This window comes from Buteo buteo, chromosome 25 (genome assembly GCF_964188355.1).
Source record: "Buteo buteo chromosome 25, bButBut1.hap1.1, whole genome shotgun sequence".
Taxonomy (NCBI): domain Eukaryota; kingdom Metazoa; phylum Chordata; class Aves; order Accipitriformes; family Accipitridae; genus Buteo; species Buteo buteo.
Genome location: NC_134195.1, coordinates 2,167,297 through 2,190,278, shown reverse-complemented (window position 1 = coordinate 2,190,278; position 22,982 = coordinate 2,167,297). Strand labels below are relative to the sequence as shown.

At 40.1% G+C, this 22,982-nt stretch overlaps 1 protein-coding gene across 1 annotated transcript in view; it reads left to right on the top strand.

Annotated features, from left to right (window-relative positions):
- TUBGCP3 (tubulin gamma complex component 3) overlaps nt 1-22,672 on the top strand; it is a 53,984-nt gene extending 31,312 nt beyond the window's left edge. The window contains exons 10-22 of the mRNA XM_075057278.1: nt 3,108-3,240; nt 4,583-4,749; nt 6,557-6,667; nt 7,067-7,175; nt 11,793-11,982; nt 13,260-13,395; nt 14,201-14,269; nt 15,013-15,148; nt 17,691-17,779; nt 17,914-18,045; nt 18,419-18,559; nt 19,141-19,257; nt 21,545-22,672. Coding sequence (XP_074913379.1) covers nt 3,108-3,240; nt 4,583-4,749; nt 6,557-6,667; nt 7,067-7,175; nt 11,793-11,982; nt 13,260-13,395; nt 14,201-14,269; nt 15,013-15,148; nt 17,691-17,779; nt 17,914-18,045; nt 18,419-18,559; nt 19,141-19,257; nt 21,545-21,703 — 1,689 coding nt within the window. The 3' untranslated portion in view covers nt 21,704-22,672. The remainder of the gene's footprint in view (nt 1-3,107; nt 3,241-4,582; nt 4,750-6,556; nt 6,668-7,066; nt 7,176-11,792; nt 11,983-13,259; nt 13,396-14,200; nt 14,270-15,012; nt 15,149-17,690; nt 17,780-17,913; nt 18,046-18,418; nt 18,560-19,140; nt 19,258-21,544) is intronic.
- Nucleotides 22,673-22,982: the final 310 nt, after the last annotated feature.

The window sequence follows — 22,982 nt, the reverse complement described above, 5'->3', positions numbered from 1 at the left end:
CAAGCTCCATCACCACAAATGTCTTCCCTTCCTCCTCCTTTCCCTGAGCTTTTCTTCCCAGGAAATCCTTTTTGTCCTCCATATGTTTGGAAATGGTTTCCAGGATTAGTTGGTCTGTCAGCATCCCAGGGAATGAGGTGAGTCTCAGTAGTGTGTAGTTCTATGGATCCTCCTTGAAGAGCGGAGTGATATTTGCTTTTTCTCAGTAGTCAGGAACCTTCTCTGATTGCTATGATGTTGCAAAGATAATCAAGAGTGGCCTTGCAGTGACATTGGCCAGCTCCCTCAATACTTATGGATGCATTCCATCAGGTTTCATAGACTTAAGTATACGCGGTTTGTTTAATGTTCCCTAACCTGATCCTTCTCCACTTGGAGTAAGTCTTCCTTGTTCCAGACTTCCCCTCTGATCTCAGGTGACATCTGGTATTCTCAGTGGCAAATCTCACCAAAAAAACAAGGCATAGAAGGTATGAAGTACCTCAGCCTTTTCCATTTTTCCTGTCACCACTTTCCCAGCACCATTCAGTAGTTGGACACACATTTTTCCCAGTCTTCCTTTTACTGTTTGTTTTTTTTTTTTTGCTACTCTTTATGTTTCTTGCCAGATTCATCTCCAGTGTTAGAGTTCATGAGTGTATTGAGCACGTTAATTAAATGCATTCTGGTAGAGAACAGTCAATACAGTGTCTGTAATGTAAAGTTTTGCTGCACTAGCACACTGGAGTTTCTGGGGATGTCCCTCAGCACCTGACTGAAGGGGATCCCAGAGGCATGTTATGTTTGGGTTTTCAAGAAGCCCCGGCAAGATTCCTCCCCAAAGGCTGTGAAAGAAAGGAGGGAGATCCAGCAGTGGAGAAGAGATTCTCTTGTGACTTGAAGGCTGGGAAGCACAAGGTCACACTGCAGGATGGAGAAGGGTCAGTAGTGTGCACCAAAGATAGGTGCTGGCACTGGTTTTAGTTGATGTTGATGATCTGGAGAAGGTAAGGTAGAGTGAAATCTCCCAGTCTGACAGTGAAAGCTTGCTAGCATTGGTACTCTGGATGCTCTGTCCATGGCAAAGAGCAGCACGAAACGGTGTGTGAGCAAATCGGTGCTGGGGAGACTCAGTGTGGGAAGTACATGGTCTTTTATGTGGAAGAAAGCTAATCTAATGCATGCTTCCTCAGTGCTGGACTTGGCATCAGCAGGTCCAGTTTGGGGAAAAACCTTGGTGACCTCGCAGGTGGTTGTCCGCATTGCTGGACTCGGCACTCTGAAATTAGCAGGAGGTTGGTATAAAACAGAGTAGCTAACTTGCAAAATTTGTTGCCCGAGGATGTTATGGCAAAAGGGAGTACCAACAGGTTGGCAAAGGGATTATACAAATTCCTGGAAGACAGATCTGTAAACTGCTATTAGAAGGGCTGAGCCAGGATGCATCCTCTGATGTCCTGAACACTGCAACTGGGCTGCAAGGAGACTAAGGGGGACGGACTGCAGAGAGGGGTCAGCTTTGTGTGCTGCTCTTGTACAGTGCTTCCTTTGTCATTATTGGAGATAGAGCAGTAGTTCATCTAGCCAGCGTTCTGACAGAGGATGGCATTCCTTATGTTCATAATTGATGGAGCAGAAGTCTTTAAGAAAGAAGTCAGCATTCTCAAGACTTTTGCCAGATTATCGCAGATGTGAGCTTGGTGACTTGTCAATTTTATTTTCAAAAGTGACAGAAAAAAAATCCACTTTTTTGAAAGACACTTTCTTTACAAAACCGTACATTTCAGTTACTTGAAAACATGTAGAAAATTGTGTCTTGGAATCGAGTGCATGCTGCATTCCTGTATTCAGCAGGTTGTACAGGCTGCCAGCTTAGGAGTTGTTAGCTGCTGTTCCGGTTAGCAGTTCAGGCATAGCAGTACATAAGAATCTCATCAAAGGGTTCTGTACTGTCTTTCTCTCTATAACTTTACATTATGTCTTCACAGCTTCCCCCAAACATGTTTCTGCCTCTGAAAGAGTTGTCCTGAGTGTACTGTATACTATTCCATAAGCTTTTCAGGTCTTTTCCTTGCAGACTGTTTTCACGTTGTCAGCCCATTTAAAAATCCACTTCCATGATGAAGATGTATCATCTCTTCCCTAAAGACAAAGGGTGGCTCTTGCTCATATATCTCTCTTATTGCCAATTTCCAAACAAAACAAAAAGAACATGGACCCAGGAGCATCCAGAAGCTAATCTGGCTTTAAGGCTGAGCTTAACGTGGATGACACTAGTCTTAAACTTAACTGATATATAGTATTTGGCCAAAAATGTGCTAGATGTGGAAGCATGGAGTGGAATGGTTGCCCATACAGGAAACAGAGCATCTTTTTCTAAGAGTTTATCTGCTTGGACTGTTCTAGGAACGTGCTTCTGTATTCTTAGGTTGTGTTCTTGTCCTGCTTATGCCATCTGTACGTGTGTGAGATGTGCATTTGCATCTGAGCTGCAAATATTTGGCTTTCATTTCCCGTGGTGTTGGAAGATCTGTGGTAGTCACATTGTGACAGATTTTTCTTATAATAGCTTTTAATTTTTTTTTTTTCCCCAATAGTAGCAATTCCCTAATCTCACTATAGAGCTAACTTAAGTTCTGATGGCTTCTGGAGGAAGACATTGAACAGAACTTGTCCCATGTTCAACTAAAATAAGCTGGCTGTGCAGTAATAAGAATTTTACCTCCTACACCCTTCCTTTCCTTTAGATGTTTTTCTTACTATTTACTGAGCATCTCTTTGGCCAGTATTTGCTGTCTTTCAGGATCTCTGCTCTCTTTTCCTTAGCTGCTCTTTTGTGACTAACTATCTATCACCTTGCTTGCTTTAACTTTCTTGGCCTTTGTGCTCTGTCTGCCCTATTACACTTCCACTTGTCTCTGTCTTTTCATCTGCGCTTGATTCTCTATTTCCACTTGTGTGGCTCTTGGATTTTGGCCCAATGATTTAATGAGAGAACATATAATACTGGGTATTTCAAGTGTATTAGTAAAAATCTAACTTCAGAACTAAAACTATGAAACAACAGTTCTGCTTCAGTTTTGCCGGTTCTGTTCCTTGATATGTCTTTCTGTTTCTGATTTGATCAGTTGCAATTGGAAGATGATCAGGGCGTGAATTTGGGACTGGAGAGCAGTTTAACACTTCGCCGTCTTCTAGTCTGGACATATGATCCTAAAATAAGGTTAAAGACCCTTGCAGCACTTGTTGATCACTGTCAAGGTCTGTTTAACATTAATTTAATATTTCTGGGGAAGTTGTGTAACTCTGAGTAGTTGTGCATGCCAAAGGTGGATATCGATAATCTTAGTTCTGTTTTTTTAGAAAATTTGAAGGAGCTAATCCAGAGGATTCTCTCTCTCCCTTCTAGTTTAGGCAAAAACCTGATGAATTATACTGCTGGTTTGATATACTTAGACTTTTTTGCCTTTTTTTCAAACTAGAACATGCTTGAGAAATCCTTCAAATTTTAAGTACGCACTTTTCATGCTGTTTTCAATTATTCAATGTTAGTCATCTTTCAGAGAATGTTACACTGTTAAAAAACCCACTAATACACTATGAAATGGTTGGCTTAGTCTTTTCACGATGTACGAGTGTTATGCTATTCCTCTATATATGATGGTATAAAGCAGTCATTTGCAACTTGTCTTGCAGATTCATGTGAAACCATGAAACTTTACAAATCTGCAGGCAGTGTGTGGCTGTGCTGTCAATCCACAAGAAAATGCTGAGGAGTGGTGGTGGAGCTTACCAAAATTTTTGCCCAGTAGCTGACCCATAGGCTATGCTTCTCCCTCAGGGTACTTCAGCTTTGCTGTCTTTGAAAATAAATGGAGATTGTGACCCTTTGGAAAAAGCATCTTAACCAAAAAAGCTTACAACATCTGTTTTATCTTGATTATTGGAATTGGTAACAATTTTAGAAAAAAAAAGTGGGCTTTACTTTTAAGACATTCATCAAAATTTTGAATGCTACAGCCTGTGCTGCAAGGAACCTTTAAGATGTGCAGCATAACAGCAAAACAAGTACTAGTTCTATTTTATTTTTTTTAACAACCTCTTACCTTTCAATTGCAAGAAGACTGGAGGTATTACCTAAAGGAGCTCTGGGGGAAACTATAACCAAGAAGCAGGAAAGATGTGTTTGTGTGTGTGTATGCACACAGAACGTCTGAGAGAGAGTCAAGTACAGGAGAGAAGGAAAATATACCAAGGCTCCTTTAATGCTATTCTGGTTGGGGCGGTGGGGAAGAAAAGCAGCATAAAGTCAACCTTTGTGTGTGATCTGATGCCTTGAAATTTGCATTCCTCCAAGCTACCATAAAGTAGATAGAATATGGTGTCAGAGAACTGTGCATAATGCTTCAGTGAGATTAATGATTCATGCCTAGGAGTTCCCCGTCAACATTAAAAAAATATACTTGTGCTACATTTTAGAATTGCTGTTCAGGAAGCTCTGAGTGACATACAACTTGCTAAAATCAATGGCTGCTGAATTAAAGTGTGGTGTGTATGTTTTTTCCTTCATATGTTTCTGTTCCTCTCCCCTATGATCTTACAGGGAGAAAAGGTGGTGAACTAGCCTCAGCAGTTCATGCCTATACTAAAACAGGAGATCCCTACATGAGATCTCTGGTTCAACACATTCTTGGCCTAGTATCCCATCCTGTACTGAATTTCCTTTATCGCTGGATTTATGATGGAGAGCTGGAGGATACATACCATGAGGTAATTATGTGATACAATAAATATTTTTCCTCTGTTCGTTTGCTTTGTGGGAGTATAATCTGTGGGAAGCTTAGAGGAGAATTTGAAAAGCAGACTGTGATGGAAATGTATAACATATGAGTAAGTAACATATACAATAACAACATGAAATGTGACACTCTGCATGGATTCAGTCAGTGTGGTATTTGGAGGTTGCAATGATGCAGTATGTTGTCTTCAATCATATCCTGGGTCTGCTTTAATAGAGGCAGAATGGACTAGCAATAGATGCTTGCTTCTGAAGAGAGGCAAAGTCATCTAGCTTTTCTTGCTTAGTGTAACAATAGTAATGTATGCAGAGTTCTTTGTAACTGTTTAGAATGCAAGCGTTGTATTTGGAATAAAGTTCAGAATGCTCTATTCTGACGACCCACTCTTAACCTCAGCTTCATAAATAACTTCAGTTGGTCAAATTGGGTAGAAGAGATTGATTTATGTTTCCAGAGTTCCTCTAGAAACTCTACAGAGTTATTTGTTCTGACTTCTGTAACAGCAAGTTCTAGTAACTGTCCTTTTTCTTCTTGGAAATGTTTTTATGCCTTTTTAAGCTCTCCCAACTCTTTTTCCTGTCTCCAATCAGTACAGTCTTGTTGAAGTGACATTTTTTTGCTTCCAAGAAGCCAAAGAATCATTTTTTAAAATGAATTGAGCACTTCTGAGACACATATGAGTAACTGTACTTGAGCATGAAATATGCTGTCTGATTTCTGAAACTGTCCATCTGGGTCAAAATTAAAATGAGTACCAATATCGCCCACAGCTGATCTTCAAGCTCAGCATTAGGAGACTTGTGTGAAATGTCTATGAATCTTTATGGCTAGAAGTGTAAAATAGACTTTACTTTTTTTCCCAGCTACTCCTCAGACATGTGATGTGTTGTCTTTTTTGGTTTTTATATCACTCATCAGCTTTCAACTTTTGGTTTAAAAATTTATGTGGGCACTGTAAGAGTGTTCTTAATACTGAAAATAACTATTGGATGTGGTATACCGAAAGCTACAATTTTCATACCATAGACACAGTTTTTGAACAAAGACAATTGGCTGTTCTTGGTGGAAATGGTATTTGGAGGCAGTGAAGAAAGCTCTTGTCTAAAAAATCAGTATCTTGTTTGACAGGATGAGGAGAGAATCAATCCAAAAGTCACTTTAACGAAAGTAATCCTGTAATTTTAGTTTCTTACAAATGAAAGTATTTTCTTGCATGGACTTGAGAGACCTTAGCATTTGATGGCCAGTTCAATTGCAGGGATTTCTTGGTTTTGGGGGTTTCTTCTTGTTTTGTTTTGTTTTCTTTTTTGTTTTCTGCAATTCTGCATCTGTTAAAATAGGAGGAAATCCAAAGGGACTTAAGTAAAAATAGAATCAGTAAAACAAAAGCATATTATACTTATATTCTGAACTTTATCTTCTACCCTAACTGTGTTACAAATTGCCGGAAAATGCTATATGCTTTTGTATTTCATAGCGGATGTTTTACAGATAGTACAGTTTACCCTGAGCTAGTCAAGGTTTCATAATGTACAGAAGAGATTAGGTTATGTGAGCTCTTTAACTTTTTCTTCAGCGTTCATATTGGTCAACATACAATTTACATATCAATTGCCAGGACAACTCTGCATGTTAGCTAGGAAATTTTTTTTTTTTTTTTTTTTTTAGTTAAAGGCACAATTCAGAATATTTTTACAGTTTTCTAAATACTGAAATGAGACGCTAGGGGAGAGAGTTTACATTAGTCTTTTGGTTTTAATATTTATTTCAATCTACAGTTTTTTGTAGCTTCAGATCCTACAGTTAAAACTGATCGGTTGTGGCATGACAAATACACTTTGAGGAAATCAATGATCCCTTCTTTTATTACAATGGAGCAATCAAAAAAGGTAGGAATTCAAAAATTAATATTTTGATGATTTGTTTGCCCTATGCTGCTGTTTAGATTTCCATTATGAAAATAGAGACCAAATTTAACAATAAATAATCCTCTTAAGAATTTTATAATTGTTTGCTGAGGAAGACTATAAGACTGTTTCTCCTTTCCATTGTCTAACTGATAAACTTTGTTTAAGGAGTTCTCAAGGGGGGAAAAGAAGTTTGTGTTTAAAACCTTTTTGTGTTAGCACTGAAGTTCTGGATTGCTGTGGTTGGGATTGTGAAGCTAAGAGCACACAGGGATGACAAAATATCCTGTTGTCCTGGTGGTTGTGGATGGCTTTTTGGTTTGGTGGGGTTTTTTTCTTATCTGCAAATCACTTGAAAAAAATATATCCTTTTTTGTTCAGGTCCTCCTAATAGGAAAATCCATAAACTTTTTGCATCAAGTTTGTCATGATCAAACTCCATCCACGAAGATGATTGCTGTGGCAAAATCTGCAGAGTCTTCAAAAGATGGTAGAGTATTCAATATTTGAACTGAGCTCTGTACAGTATGTAGTTTAGACTGTAAACTGACATTTTGGATAGTGGGATGGAAAGGAGTACAAAAGTCTCAGCTGACCTGAAATAAAGGTATTCTAATGGATACTTGCATTTTACAAAAGATGTATGAAGATGCATATGTGCGATTTTCTTAATTTGATAGGTTTGCTGGATGGTTGTTAAGGTACTGGATTTCTGAATTAAACCGTTCAGAAACCAGTCTGCCTTCAGCTGACTTTCATTGAAAGGGCTGGGGTGGGGGCTGGGATATTCTGGAGTGCTGTGGTAAGAATTTAGTATTTGTGCCTCCTCATCAAATATACTTCATCATACAATTCCGTAATAATACTGAATTAATTCTGTGATTAAAAAATAATAATTAATTGTAAATAAGAGAATGAGCAGTAAAAACAGGCAGGACAGAAGCCTTTCTGTAAATGCACTCTACCACTCTAATATGTCTGAAGAAAATTGAGTATATGGAAGGTTAATAAAATTCTTTTTTGAAGATTACTTAAAATTGGGGTTGCCAGCTGTTGAACATTAAACCAAAATTTAACTATCAGAATTCCTTCAGGTTCTTTCTTTCTATTTAAAAGAGATTTCAGTTTTAATGAATGAGAATTTATATACCATTTCCGGTTATTCTTTGGTGGCATATTCTTTGCAATAAAATTAACATTGTTATGATGAAAGATAGCAAATAAACATCTAAAACAAGGAGACTTTATGTGTAAATACTAAGCAAAGAAGGTAAGGTAATGCATAGGATGCTGCTACATCTGGGAGAAAGGACAATGTGCTTTCTTCTAGTGAAGGTGATAGTTTACTACTATAACTTTTTTAGAACTCATTTAATATGCCAAAGAGAGTCTAATTGTTAAGATGTAGATCACTGGGTGTTGTGGTTTAACCCCAGCCAGCAACTAAGCATCACGCAGCTGCTCACTCACTTCCTCCGTCCCCGCCCCAGTGGGATGGGGAAGAAAATCGGGAGAAGTAAAGCTCTTGGGTTGAGATAAGAATAGTTTAATAGAACAGAAAAGAAGAAACTAATAATGATAATGATAACACTAATAAAATGACAGCAGTAATAATAAAAGGATTGGAATATACAAATGATGCACAATGCAGTTGCTCACCACTTGCCAACTGATGCCCAGTTAGTTCCCGAGCAACGATCCCCCCAGGCCAACTCCCCCCAGTTTATATACTGGGCATGACATCACATGGTATGGAATACCCCTTTGGCCAGTTTGGGTCAGCTGCCCTGGCTGTGTCCTGTGCCAGCTTCTTGTGCCCCTCCAGCCTTCTCGCTGGGCATGGGAAGCTGAAAAATCCTTGACTTTAGTCTAAACATTACTTAGCAACAACTAAACACGTCAGTGTTGCCAACATTCTTCGCATACTGAACTCAAAACATAGCACTGTACCAGCTACTAGGAAGACAGTTAACTCTATCCCAGCTGAAACCAGGACAGGGATAATTTCTCTGATGCTATTTGGTACGTAGTTTCTAGAAGTGTAATGATGTCCTACTAGTATATACAGCTTTTGCCAAGAGAAGAATTATCTAAGCATTTGTTTTTCTGTCAGGTTCTTTACTTAGTTTTCTAAGAACATCCTTCTTTACACTTTCTGATATCTTGTACAATATCTTTTCTGTTATTACTGTACTCAAAGATAACTTTATTATATATAACTTTGAAGCTTAGTTTTGTGGGATTGTCTCCCCCCCCCCCCCCCCAGATTAACCTTGGGTTAGTTTTTACATTAACTCTTCACAGAATGGACTTTCAGCATGAGTACCTCCATGGAAGATGTTATAATAATAAAATCCCATTCATGTCTGCAAGAATATTTAATCTAATAATGTGATTTTTGTACCATGTGCAGTGGTTGCCTAGTCAAAGATGCACTTAAAGTGCAGAGAGGGATCAGGGCTAAGTGAGTAATAGCTGTAAATGCATTTGAACCATCATCTTGCCAGCTACTCCAGAAAAAGGCAAAAACATTCTTTGGTTACACTACTTTCACCACTTTACAGTGTTTATGGCCATGCTTTTCCAATATTTTTTTTAATTTGCCCTCATTTCTCTCTCCTTGATTGAATGGATGACCTGCAAAAATTCTGTATTATGTAGGAGATGAGAGCTTCAAAGCAAGTACATTATCTTAAGTGCTGAGAATACCTGTTTCAGGCAGAAGTGTAGTTTTAGAAATGGATGTTATCCACTATATCTGCCATGTGCTGAAGGCATGCTGAGCTTATAATCTGCAGCCAAATACCTCATAGTATTGCACTGCCTTAATTCTGCACGAAACTGCATTTGTATTTAGGGCATTTTACCCATTCAATCCAGAAAGAACATTCTGTGTCAATGATGTTGGAAATGCATCCTGTCGTCCTTGTTTGTGCCATCTGACAACATCCTGAGAGTCCCTTCAGATAATGACTTATAATAAGACGATGGAAAGCTAGGATGCCAGCCTGAATTCTGGATGCTTTTTCTCATTTTAAATCTGAACATTTCATGAGTTTGGCTGTATTTTTTTATTTCTTTAATTTGCTTTGGAACCTTAACTCTCGTGTTTCCCCAGTTTCCTTTTGATGCTGAAGTAATCATAATGTAAAAAACTGTCTGAACATGTATTAAAATGGGAAGTCAGAGATGAAGGCACAGGCAAACTAGGCAATTCCCTGCTTCCTGTGGGGTTTACCTGTGCCTTAAGCCAGTCCTAGGCCCAACCTCTGTGTCCAGTAGCTGAAGGTATTGGCTCATAACTCTTTTTGGGTTGGCTTATTCCCTCTTCTGCTTTGCCCATTAGGTTTGCAGCATCTTGTGGAAAGATACTTGCAGGCACAGATCATTGGGGTGTTGTAACTTGCCATGTTCTGTCTGTGAAACACCTCTTTTAGCTTCCCCCCCCTGCCCCCGTCTGGAAGTTCTTCCTTCTTTCTCTAAAGCCAGCAGTGAAGCCATGTGGCAGATCAGATGGCTGGTACCACTGTGTGTGCAAGCAGCCATAGTTGAACCAATCTTTTGAAGACAGCAGTGAAGAGGACAGGATCTGCCGATGGGGAAAGACTAGATGAAAGTCAGAATTGACTGGACGTTCTCACTGCCCTGTTGCCCTGTACTAGTGAGACAAGTGCATTTGCACAAACTGACATTTTTCCATTTTTCCCAGCAGTGGGAACGCTGCTGCGTGCTTCCTTACCTGAGCAATGCAAGAATCGCTTTGTCAGATCACACTAGATCTTCCTTGACCAGAGTGAGCAGAGACCTTGGTGAGCTGTCTCTCCTGGTTTGCTGTCAGTGACTGGAAAGGGGACTTTGAGGATTCCTTACTACAGGCTGTATTAATTCTCACATCTCCTAAGCTTGATGCATGTTACTTGACTAAGTAGTATTCTCCTAGTGTAGGGATTTTGAGCGCAGCAACGTGTTATACAAGTGTCATCTCTTTGACATCTCTGCATATGCTTGCACTTCTGGTGTCTTACGGAGAGCTTTACAGGTTACTGAATGAGAGTTTGGAAATTTCAGGGAATGTCATTGAACCAGCCATTGTGAGGTTTCCCTCATTAAAGAGTGACTTCTTTATCAGAACCACTGTTTATTTCTTCAATTTAAAAGCATTTTATTAGTTGAGGCTGAATCTCATCAGAACAACATGAAACTTGGTTTTAATTTTTCCTGTCTGCGGTGCATGTTGAAACTAATCCTGGAGCAGGCAGTGCGCTGTCTTACACTACTTTGGTACCTGGATCTTCTTTTTTTTACCTTTAGAACAATAGTTGTGTGGTTAAAAATTATTCAAAGTGGGAGCATGTCCTTTAATGCTGAGGAAGGTCTGAATCTTACGATTGTTGGCAGTCCAGTATTTGGAGTTTTGCTCCACGTTGCCTCAAGAGGCCACACTTCTTGCAATCTCCTAACAGCCTTATTGCAGTCCCTTTCTTAATAAGCTTGTAGTTGTACAACAGAATGAAATACACATCCTACTAAAGGGCAGCGTCCTACTTTCTGCCTCCAAATTGCCGTGCATTTAAGGTGGAGAAGAAAACAGTGGGTTGCTGGCTGTCCCTCAGATAGCATAAGCATATTCCCTCCTCTCTCATTCTGACTTATATGTGGGAACTCTTTTCTGTTGAATGTTCTGACTGATTCTTAGATTTCTTTCCCCCATCCCTCCCACCCCACCCTTAGAAGTGACTTCTGATTTAGATCCCCCCACCCCCTCAACAAAGCTTTTTCCTCAACTCTGAGCTTTTAGATCTTCTTCAAATTATTTGATTCTGTAAATTGCAGTATTTCAGCAAGCTAAAAAAAAACCAAAATCACTTTCTGTGTAAAAGTGATGAAATGAGCTCTTATTGGAAAGTACAAGCTGGGCACAGATTAAAAGTAGTAGTGTTGAAGTATGGGCTGCTTTAGACTTGTTTGCACTTTGGCTATGCCAAATGTATAATATAGTGGATCAGAATAAATAGCAATTTCTCTGCTTCTGTGTTTCAATTCCGAAGCTTCTTTGCCTCAGTTTTGGAAAAATACTAATTAAATTTTAACTTTTTTTTTCTTTTAGCTGCTGATTTGTTCACAGATCTGGAAAATGCATTTCAAGAGAAAATTGATGCAGCTTATTTTGAGACCAGCAAGTACCTGCTGGATGTTCTCAATAAGAAGTACAATTTACTGGAACACATGCAGGCCATGAGGCGCTACTTACTACTTGGTCAAGGAGACTTTATCAGGCATTTAATGGACTTGCTCAAGTAAGAGAGTAGGAAGGGTAACTATGTTGAATTTCTAAAGCTTGCAAATGTGCATGATCAGAACAGAAACTGTTTTGCTTTTGGGAGGGGACCCTTTAAGAATCTTACTACTCAAACATTTAGTTGAACAACTTTTAAATTCTATTTTGGGTTTAATTTCTTGATCCTGAGGCTTAAAATTTGTTTTTCCTTTTTGGTAGGAAGTACATACAGAAGCATTTCACAATGTCTTGAAAAGTTGCATTAAGATAGGTATCAGCCTCGAGGATGTTAGCACTTCTCTCGCTCCTGTCAGCAAGTTTAAGCAGAAAAGTTCTGTTGCTCTTGATGCCACTAGTTAGCATTGCTGTGAACGTTAGGCTTCTATATTTTGGAGGTGTTTTGTCCAAAACATTCTGTCAAAACTCCTCAGTGCATTTTTCAAAAATTATTTGATGCCTCACCAGCCTCTGTTTTAAGCGCTCAGGTGCACCCACAAGTATCAGTTTCAGTTCTTAGTATATTTGCAAGCTCGCTGCTTTTACATGCTGGTGCTACTGATGAAAGTTAGTCTATCAAAAATGTCCTTTACAAAGCCTTCCTTTGGTCTAGAAGGCAGGCTTTGTAATAGAGCTTCCATTAACTTGTTTGTAAATCAAAATCAGCATTGTTTGGTGATGATTTGTACATGACCATGCTTTTTTTAAGTGAAAATTAGTGTAAAGCAGAATAAGATTGGTTTGCAGAGTTGGTATTACATTTGAGGCAGTAGTGAGGGGCTTTCCAGTCCTGATCATGGGGGAGAGGAGTAGTGCAAGGTGCTTGTTACTTGCATGTTGCAGCTCTTTGGAAAGTTTAAGTTAGGTAGAGGGGGTGGGTTTATGCTTCTGCCCGCACTTCTAAGCCCGTGAGATGGCTATCAGTAAGTCTCTCAAAACTGAAATGAAATTATTGGTTTGATGTGTTAATGAGGTAATCTGCCTCATTTTAGATATGAATGCAACTCAAATTACAGAGTAGTTATGCTAGCAATCCTGGTAATTTCAAATTACTGGCATTAAATGAGGATAAAGTTACTCCTCATGCTGATGTTCAGGTGTATAGCTGCATATGAATAGACATATTCTGCCGAAATATTTTGCTCATTGATTTTCTTTGTGGTTGAGACTGAAAGAGTAATACGAGAGGTTTTGAAAGCCTGTCAGAAAAGTGTTTCACTGTGTGCTGCAGTTACTACCAAATTGCTGCTGCAGAATATCTTGGTAATATGCCATGACTGTTTGTTTCATAACCACCAGGCCAGAGCTTGCACGACCAGCTACAACCTTATACCAGCATAATCTAACTGGAATCCTTGAAACAGCGGTGAGGGCAACTAATGCCCAGTTTGATAATCCGGAGATTCTCAAACGATTGGATGTTCGACTTCTGGAGGTCTGTTGCATCATGGTGACTCTGACCTGAAACATACCTTATTTTGTGTGTGTATATGTGCAGACATCTACATGAAACAAAATTTTCATATGTTTATATAGTAAATACGCCCCCTTACCCCCCTCTCCTTTGAAGTCTATTTTGAGTTATGTAAACCTCATTTAATAGGTCTTCCATTCTTTTCTCATTTCCTGCCTATTGTCTATTTGTATTTCAAGCTGTGGGTTTACAGCTGTTTCACTGACAATACAAAGTTGAGATCTGGAGTCTAACAGTAATTGATGCTGGTGGCCCTGATCTGAGGTTCTGCAAACAGCTCCTGCTGCTGTTTCTCTTACAAGAATCTGGGGGGTAGTCTCTTCGTCATCAGTAGTTACAAAGAGTGAAGCAATGAAAGTGTGTTTCATGAAGGAGACCTCTGGTAAGAAACTTGAGTTAATGAGAGCGCTCCAGTCTCAGAGATGGAAGTTAACTGATGAACTGTAGCATCTGAAATAAGTCTATACCTTAGGCTGAGTCCTGCCTAAGAAGTTTTTCCTTCCTGTCATTTCCTTTGCTAACTGCAATGGAAAAACATTGACATTACGAACATCAACATTTGGGTGAGGTGAATCCCACCCTTGTGTCAAACTTCGATTCATTTTTGCTTAATCTACTACTTTGAACACGGAACTCCTGTAACTCATATTGATGTGGATGCTTGTTTCTTCATACGCTGTGGAGAATGGAAGAGTAAGCAAGAGTTGGTCTTCAGCACTAGTATGCTCTGATTATACACTGAAAGTAACATATCTTTTTAATACAGGTATCTCCTGGGGACACTGGATGGGATGTCTTCAGCTTGGACTATCATGTTGATGGGCCAATAGCAACGGTAATGTCATATACTGCTGGCTGTAAACATGTCTTGAATACTGAATTGAATTGCTAATTTATTTTTTTTTTTAAATAACCTTTGTTTTGGAGTGTAAGATCGGAGGGTCTTTTTTTTGGCATCTAGGATGCACTGACTGTATAAAGAGTTGAGCCAAAATCTCAGTTCTTATAGATTGACCGTGAGTGCTGAAAAGCTACATTTAAAACAATCATTACTGAAAATCAGTAATTCATTTGTTCCAGCAGAGATTTTAGCAAGTACTTAATAACTGCCATGCTCCTCTTCCATTATTACTAGTCTGTAACTGCTAATTTGGGATAATTTGCAAGGAACTGAAGAATGTATTTGAGGAGAACCTATTTGTATTGTCTAAATGAAATTTGATAGGTAGTGTTCATTAGAACTACTGAGAAAATAGCTACACTATTGATCATTTAGCCTCTATAAAAAAACTTGTAAAGAACTTTTCATATGTAGTTCGAAAAGAGCGAAATGTTTAGGCTTTGCCATGTTCATCCCTTATGCCTCCTGTAGTGCCCTGTGCCTACTTGAATGTTAGGTAGCTCAGTTCAGCCCTTGAGGGAGGATCTTTCCAAAAGCTCTGGGGTTTCCAGGGATTTTGTTTTGACAATATTTACCAATAAACTGCATGGGTCAGATAAGATTGACTGTGAAGAGGTTCCTGGTCCTTCAGAACATTAGTCTATTAAATTTGTACTGATACCTTGTTTGTTTTGTAGGTATTTACACGTGAGTGCATGAGCCACTATCTTAGAGTATTTAATTTCCTTTGGAGAGCAAAGCGAATGGAGTATATTCTTACTGATATATGGAAAGGGCACATGTGTAATGCAAAGCTTCTGAAAAGTATACCAGGTGAGAGAGGCCCAAATGGATGACATACTGGTAAACTGGATTTAGATGACTGCATCTTATTTTAAACTGTTTGTTAAGAGGGGAAAAAAGTAGTCTGTTGGGACAGATGAATTTTGTATTTTGTTGCTTCTCATGACTGTAATGTTAGATGATGATGAAGATAAAATAACATTATTGTAAATGGAAGTTTCCTGTTTGTTGTTTTACTTAATCCTTGGTTGTAAGTTTTTGTAGCAGTGAGCAAATGAAACATCCCATGTCTTTGGAAAAAGACTGTTACTCTTCCATCCCCTTTTACTCATCTTCCTTGTTGCCTTCCTGTCTGTACCCTGTGTCTTCCTCTTTCTTGTGCTGAAAGTAGTAAGTCTCACACGTACACACTCCTGAATTTACTAGTTTTACCTTCACTTATTCCCTATGCTTTTGTTTAGCTAAGAAGAGAAGAGGCTAAGAGAGAAAGAGGTGTTAGAGAAGAAAGAGGAAGGCTCTTTAAGTGTAGTGGCTCTAGTGTATGTTTAATAGACTGGGACTTTTTGATCCTACTTCTCAGCTGAGGATATAGCCATATTTGTGAGCACCTGTACTGGCTCACTCCTGACTCTTTTACCTGTCTACATTTCTCTCAGTAAAAAATAGCTATTGAGGGTTGGTTACACTTCTTTGTGACGTAGTAATATTTACAAAAATTTGTTTATGTTTTTATAAATAGGAACTGTTTGGTGGGTGGGCCACAGAAGTTTGCTGGGAAACAAGCTTTTTTAAAGTATGCTCTAGTGCACAAGGCTGATCTCTGGAACTGTACAGGATGACTATGTTTCCTTTCTGCTTCTGTGAGATAGGATTTTGTTCCCTTTGAGGCTAGGGTGCAGTTAACAGATTTTATTCTCATCACCTGAGGGTCTTCGGGCTGGAGCTGTCTCCCATTGCTAGGGTTTTATTTGTTCTTGTGTTCTCAAGAGGAAGTTTGATTTTTCTTCCTCTTTTCTTCCCTTTTTACCAACCCCCTACACCCCTTTGGGAGGCCTTTCTTTGCCTTGGAGCAGTCTTCTGTAGACTGCAGTTGCTTGTCGCCTTTAGTTTTGGCTACGTTTTAAGTAACGTAGACATTTGAAATGCTGGCCAAGCTGTTATAGCTATTGTTGACAGAAGGAGCAGTGTTGTATTTCTCAGTTTGTGCCTCTGACAAAGGAGAGTATGTTTACAAAAACCTGTACTGCCTTCTGCCTGGAGGGACAGGAGTCTTTCTTACTGGCATGTCTAAGTTGGAAGCTGAAATACATGGAGAGTCCACCCTAGCACTGATCTATGAAGTAGTAGTAGAACTTACTTTTATTTTCTCTTTCTCCCTCCAAAACAGTACCTTGCCCTTCCAGTCACAGAGCACTAAATGGAAGACAGTAACTGATAGGAGGAAGCAGCTGCCAGGGTCTTTTGTTTTTCAACCCCAAAGAGGTAGCATTTACTTTCCACGATAGCTGTATTCACAATTCCCCAAAAGTCTTAACAGCCAGGGATTTTAATGCTTTAAAGTAGTACCTCTAGACAGTAGTGGCATGCTAGCTCTTTTCCTATCAGTAGTTGGAAGAAGAAATACAGATGTATCCAACTCACCAATGTTGAAGAATTTCTATTGTTTAGCCAACCCTGGAGGTTTTTTTTTCATTGATCCTATTTAAAGTTGATGCAGCATAATGTGTTAGGGATAATCTTCCTGCAAAGGCATAAGAAATGAAGAAATGAGTAGCTTGCTACAATATCTTTCAGATCATTGGATGGTCCTGTAACATCCCAAGATATGAAAATGTAGAATTTCTTTTGTTGTAGTCTCAGCTTGTCTGCAGTGGCAAATTACTTTGGCAGCTTTTAAGAAATTACTTCTTCTGTCTGGATATTTGCCTAGTTCCAAAAGGCTGAGTATCTTCATTCCAGAGAATTTTGGCAGTTTATGGTAATCTAGATATTACCCTTCTGCAACAGAGGTACCTTCTCTTACAGGTGAGCAGCTGAGGCCATTAGTGACTCGCCTGTGGGTCTCTGTCGTGGATCAGGGAATAGAACCTAGACCACATGAGCCACAAATTCCCTACCCCTGTCACACCCCCCCTCTCTTTTGGTCTCACTGTAGCTAAGTAATGCAAAAATATGCTGTCTGTGGTTTGAAGGCTAATGGTAAGAGATGTGAGAGGCCCCAGAAGCAACTGCAAATCTGTGGCCTCAGATTTTCAACTGAAATGAGGCATGGGACTTTAACTGTATTTTACTCTCTGGGGACTGAGAGGGTCTTTTTCACTAGTGATACTCAGCAAGTTTCCAGCACTGTCCAAGCACACAGTTGGCGTCATCTTTGGCTCACATTTTCTAGGAGTTAATTGTGCAATGTTCTTTGCTCATCTGTTGCCAGCCAGTATTGCTGCTACCACCCAAGACTAGTGGCTGTTTTATGAAGTATTCAATTTGGTAGAAAAAAGTTTACCAAGCTGGTTTGATGGCTGTGCCTGTGCTTGCGGTCTTTAACATGCCATCTCTTTGGATTTTTTTACAGAGCTTTCTGGGGTGCTGCATCAGTGTCACGTTCTGGCATCAGAAATGGTCCATTTCATTCATCAAATGCAGTATTACATTACATTTGAGGTATACTCTATCCACCCAATTAGTTGCTTAAAAATTAAGTACTTTTAATATTCTGTATGTGTTGTGTGTCTTAAATTCCAAAGAGCTTGTCATCTAGCAAATCAAAACAGCACAATCCTGAATCATTGCTCCAGGTGCTTGAATGTTCGTGGGATGAACTCTGGAACAAGGTCCAACAAGCACAGGACTTGGATCACATCATTGCAGCTCATGAAGTTTTTCTAGACACAATCATAGCTCGGTGCTTGCTGGATAGCGATTCCAGGGTAAGTCTTCTCCTTTGCATGAAATTTCTGATCTTGGCTTATGTGTTAGGAACCACCTTCTCTTATGCTGTAGGAGCAAGGGGAAAAGTCGTTTTTCTTCCTCTGATATAAGACCTTATTATGGTAGGCTCTGTATATATTCCCCAGACACAGTGACAGATGCTGATTATAAAACTTGTGACAATGTGGGCCAGTTGGTTTCAGTCCTAAGAAGCTGTGTGATCGTGCAACAACTGTCTTAGAGCTTTGCAAAACAGTCTCTCCAGCTGTGCATGAAAAGATTTAGTTTACTCGTGTCCTGAAGAATGGTAGTAACTTAAAACTCTTTTGCTGTACAACTGCTTCATTGTTTTGTTGCTTAACTGTCTCACAGGTACTTCTCAACCAACTTCGAGCTGTTTTTGATCAGATCATTGAGCTTCAGAATGCCCAAGATGCAATGTACAGAGCTGCTTTGGAGGAGTTGCAGCTGAGGTTGCAATTTGAAGAGAGGAAAAAACAGCGGGAGCTTGAGGTACAGTAGGGATATTACTAGAATGTGAAAATTAATTGAGGTAGATATACTTGCCTTTTGACATACTCAGGATTTTAGATACTATGTAGAGGTACAGTGAAAATGAAAAATGTAGTTGGGACAAACGTAAAAGTCATCAGCAGTAGCTAGTGAATTCAAACAAAACTGCTGAATGGTGTTTTTCATTTCTGTCTTGCACAAAACCTCTAGGTGAGCAGATTAGTGGCCATTGGAGGTTGAGAAACGTAGGGCTCTTTTGGTGAAGGAAATAGAAGAGGCTTTAACATTCTGAACCCTTTTGCAAAAAATACCATAGCTCCGTGCCTGCCTCCCCACTGTCAGTCTGTGGGACATGCAGTGCTGGTGCGAGACTCGCCTGCTTTGCTAACCCTGAATTTCTTCCATGTGATGTACAACCACCAAGGGAACTGATGGTTTCAGTACTAGAGACTCCATGTGTGGCTTACTGTGGCAGTGGTTGGTTTGCATAAATGTGGTGGTTTAGCTGGGCAGAAGGTGGCCCAGTTAGAAACTTTCATCATGTGACACCTGACCTCTTAACTCATTTGGTCTCTGTGTAGGGCAAGTGGGGTGTAACTGCGTCAGAAGATGAAGAGGAGAGCAAGAGGATGAAAGAATTTCAAGACTCAATACCCAAAATGTGTTCACAGCTGCGAATACTGACTCACTTTTACCAGGTGCCCCTTACATTACATTTTTTTTAATATGGATGCTGAGCTTTGATATATAGAACTCAATTTCAGATATTGAGTAGGTGTAACTTCCGTATTTTTGTGTGCAGTTTGTGGATCTAGGTCTTCATTTTTTGCTTCTCTACTTAAAAGCCTGGATTTACTGTTCCTCAGCAGACAGTAGGTGTTATGATCATGTATGTTCCCCTGACAAAGGGGAATAGTCTCTTCATGTAAGTCTCCTCCTTCATCCAGTAGTAGAAATAATAGCTATCTTCTGGTGTAATCTGAAGAAAAAAAAAAAAAAAAAAATTCCTTCTGCATTCCAGTTTTTCTCACCATCTTTGCAAGTCATTGCTATTAAAGACTGCAGAAAGGGTCCTTATTAAGGGCCTAACACTTGATTTTAAACGCACCGAGGTGGGCAATGTGTAAGCTGTTTGGGCGCATGTGCGCAGGCTGTCTTCTTTAATGGTAATTATTCTGGCTTTGTCTTAATTTGTTATCTGATTCTAAAGCTCCAATTCCCCAGAAAGAACAGCTGTTAGATTTCAAGGAAAGCATTCCAGAAAGCGATGAAAGGGAGTGACACAGCACTGTGTGCCACAGCAGCCTTTCAGGATTAGACCCTGGGTCAACTGAAAACCAAAATCCTATCCCACCTCATTTCTTGACTTTGATATGTGAGATACTCTTGATATAGTGTAGTGTACCTTTTAACTTCTCTTATTTATCACCTTTGGCATGCCTGAAGTTAGGATTTTTTTAATAATGTTGATACTGAGTTTGACTTAAAGTTGTAGGGCCTGCTTTCTTCCTTCTTGCTGTTGATATTTCTTGTATCTTTCTTTCTTATTCCAATATCCATAAATACACATTTAGACAAATGCTAAATATGTAAGCGTGCATTGTTTCCCTAAGTAAATGAATGAGTTTGAAGTGGTTTTGCTGGGTTGTTACCCATATGTTCGTCTTACCTTGTAAGAGTACAACTGGTTCTTTATAGTAATTATAGTTGTGACTGAGCACCTGTACAGGATGTGCAGAGCACTTCCCAGTCCTCCTCTCTGGTGGTTTGCATCAGATCCATTTCTGTATTGCCTATAGCTTTGCCAAGCTTATAGCTACCCTGGAGGTAGTGCTGCATTGTCAAAAGAGTTCAGTTCACGTGGAAGTTTGAAGGAAAACAGGATAGTACACCCAGGTTATAAAATACCGGTGGCTTCTGTTGAAGGCTGTAGAGATCCTGAGCTTTGATGTGAGGACTTCAAAGCTGGGAGGAATTTGCTCCTGGATCCAAATACTGCAGTTCTCCCTCCCAGAGGAAAATAGAGCCAAATTATTTCAGTGTAAGCTGTGAATAGATTGTAGTTTGTGTGCTCTGCAGGATGGCAACAAGTTGACAATGTACCTTTTGCCTGCCTGGACTATATTCCTGCTGAGCCCTACTATAGATTTTCCATGCAGGACTTACCTGGCCAGCCTTGGTCATCTTTGGAAGTAATGGGGTGCTCTAGTTATGGGCATGTCCACGTTAGTATTTAGTGGAGATCAGGAATGAGCTCTTCAAATGAGTCTTCCCATCTTCATGAAGTCCTCTCCTTTCCTGCATGCTGAGCAGCTCCTGCAGTCCCTTGACTAGAGCCCAGTGGGAAGATGGGCTTCAGGAGAGTGCTTCCCGCTTGCTGAGTGCAAGTCCCACATAAAAACCTCTCCAAATGCATAAAGTCTAGCTACTGGTCTGTAGGGCACTGACTGCACTACTGGGCAGGCGCCCTGCTGTGTTGGGGTGCTGCTTGCTGCTGCATAACCCGCATCAAATACGCGTGTTTGAAGCAAGCGGTGGTCTAACGCTGGCCTGGCCCACGTTGCACGTGCCACATGGAAACAAGGGGAGGTCTCGTGCTGGCATGGGTCAGGTCCCAAATGGTGTCCCAGGTACGGTCCCTGGGGGGGTGGCGCAGGGGCAGCCCCCCTGCAGCTCGGGAGCCGTCAGGCAGATGGGGGGTCCCAGCAGGGCACAGGGGGAGCGGTTTAAAAGAGCGAGCTGTTTGCCCTGGAGACTCTGACGTGCGTGGCAGACCTTTGAAGGTAAAACGAAGCTCTAGGGTTTTGCAGGAAGAACGAATCTGGCATGACCGATTTGCCGACAGTGGAGTAGAAAAGCTCATGCTTGCCTTTTGCCAGATTCTCTCTGCCTCCTTGCCAGGCCTGGGCACCGCGCAGCATCCCTCTGCAAAACACACCGGTGATGTCGTCTTAGCTGTCTCTTGGGTTTTTCTGTCTCTTCCAGGGAATCGTCCAGCAGTTCTTGGTCCTGCTGACAACGAGTTCTGACGAAAGCCTTCGGTTTCTTAGCTTTAGATTGGACTTCAATGAACATTATAAAGCAAGAGAGCCAAGGCTTCGTGTGTCGTTGGGCGCTAGAGGCAGACGAAGCTCACACATGTGACGCAGCTGCTAAGGACCGCACCTCGGTATCCGAAGGATGTTGAACCTCTTGTTGGACAAGGCAATCAGTGTTGACGTAATACAACCAAATCGTGCGTGATCGGTGTCTACCATTTCTGCAGGCAACGTGTTTTCAGTCATGTGATTGTGTGACACTGTATAGCAGAAAGGGAAAAAAAGTAGGGTTTTTTTACACTGACGTTTCTAGAATTACCAGACTAAATGGGCTGATTGAACCTCTTCTAATCAGCTTCTTAAATCATCCTTTTAAACAAATGCCAGTTTTATTTGAAGCTTTCTGAGCTCTCCCCACTGTAACTTATATCTGTGTCAAGGAAATTGCATCTTTTGTTTATAGAAAGCACCATTTCCTTTTTTAACAAGAAAATAAGAAGGTTATTTTTTCTATATGTACTTGTTCTATTTGAAGAGAGCTTTTGTTAAAGCCAACAGATTAGGACCCAGACCTAATGTCCTTGTTAAGAAGCTATACAGCATTTCATTATGCTGGTTTTCAGTGTTGTGATGTGTTTGACTGTGTGAGAACCTTTGTATCAGGAGACATAAACCTATATTTAATTTTTTTGTTGTTTAACTGATATAAAAATTTAGTAGGGAAATTCTATGGTTACTGTACAGGAGAAAACTATAGAAGCAGAGCAGGAGTGTATCTATTGCACATAAGATCTAAAAAATGAAGTTAAAGCCTCAGTACTGTGAAAGGAAAGTGTTGGTTAAGATTGAATTGAATGAAATAATTGATGTTCAAAATCAGATGTGTAGAAACAAACTGACTTGGCTAATGTTGACTTCATTCTCTTCCCTTCCCTATTTTTTCATTGTAAATATTTATATATTGCTGTCCAGATGTTGGGGTGAGGAGGATTCTTCTTTTGCAAAGTTGTCATTATATCAGGTCATTTATTATGTTCCACAAGTGCAAGCTTAGAAAAATAAAAACACAATTATCTTTCAATCAAGTGTTTTGCTTTTTGTAATTGAAAGATGATTTTTCCACAGGGTAAGAAAGAAGCTTCCAGTTAGGAGAGTACTGATTCACAGACCCCTACCCATTACAGGATTTTGGTACTAGTCTGATCTATACTTAGAGTTGTGTGCAATTCATTAATTAACAGTGACCCTCAGATCAACCAGGTCCGTGGCCTTTTTTGCCCTTTGCCCTTGCTCTGCTTGAACCCTGGGAAGCTGAGGCGCTTGCCAGGCCGTGCAGGTGAGACTGCTGGGAGTCACGATGGAGGCGAACTCTCACGAGGACGATG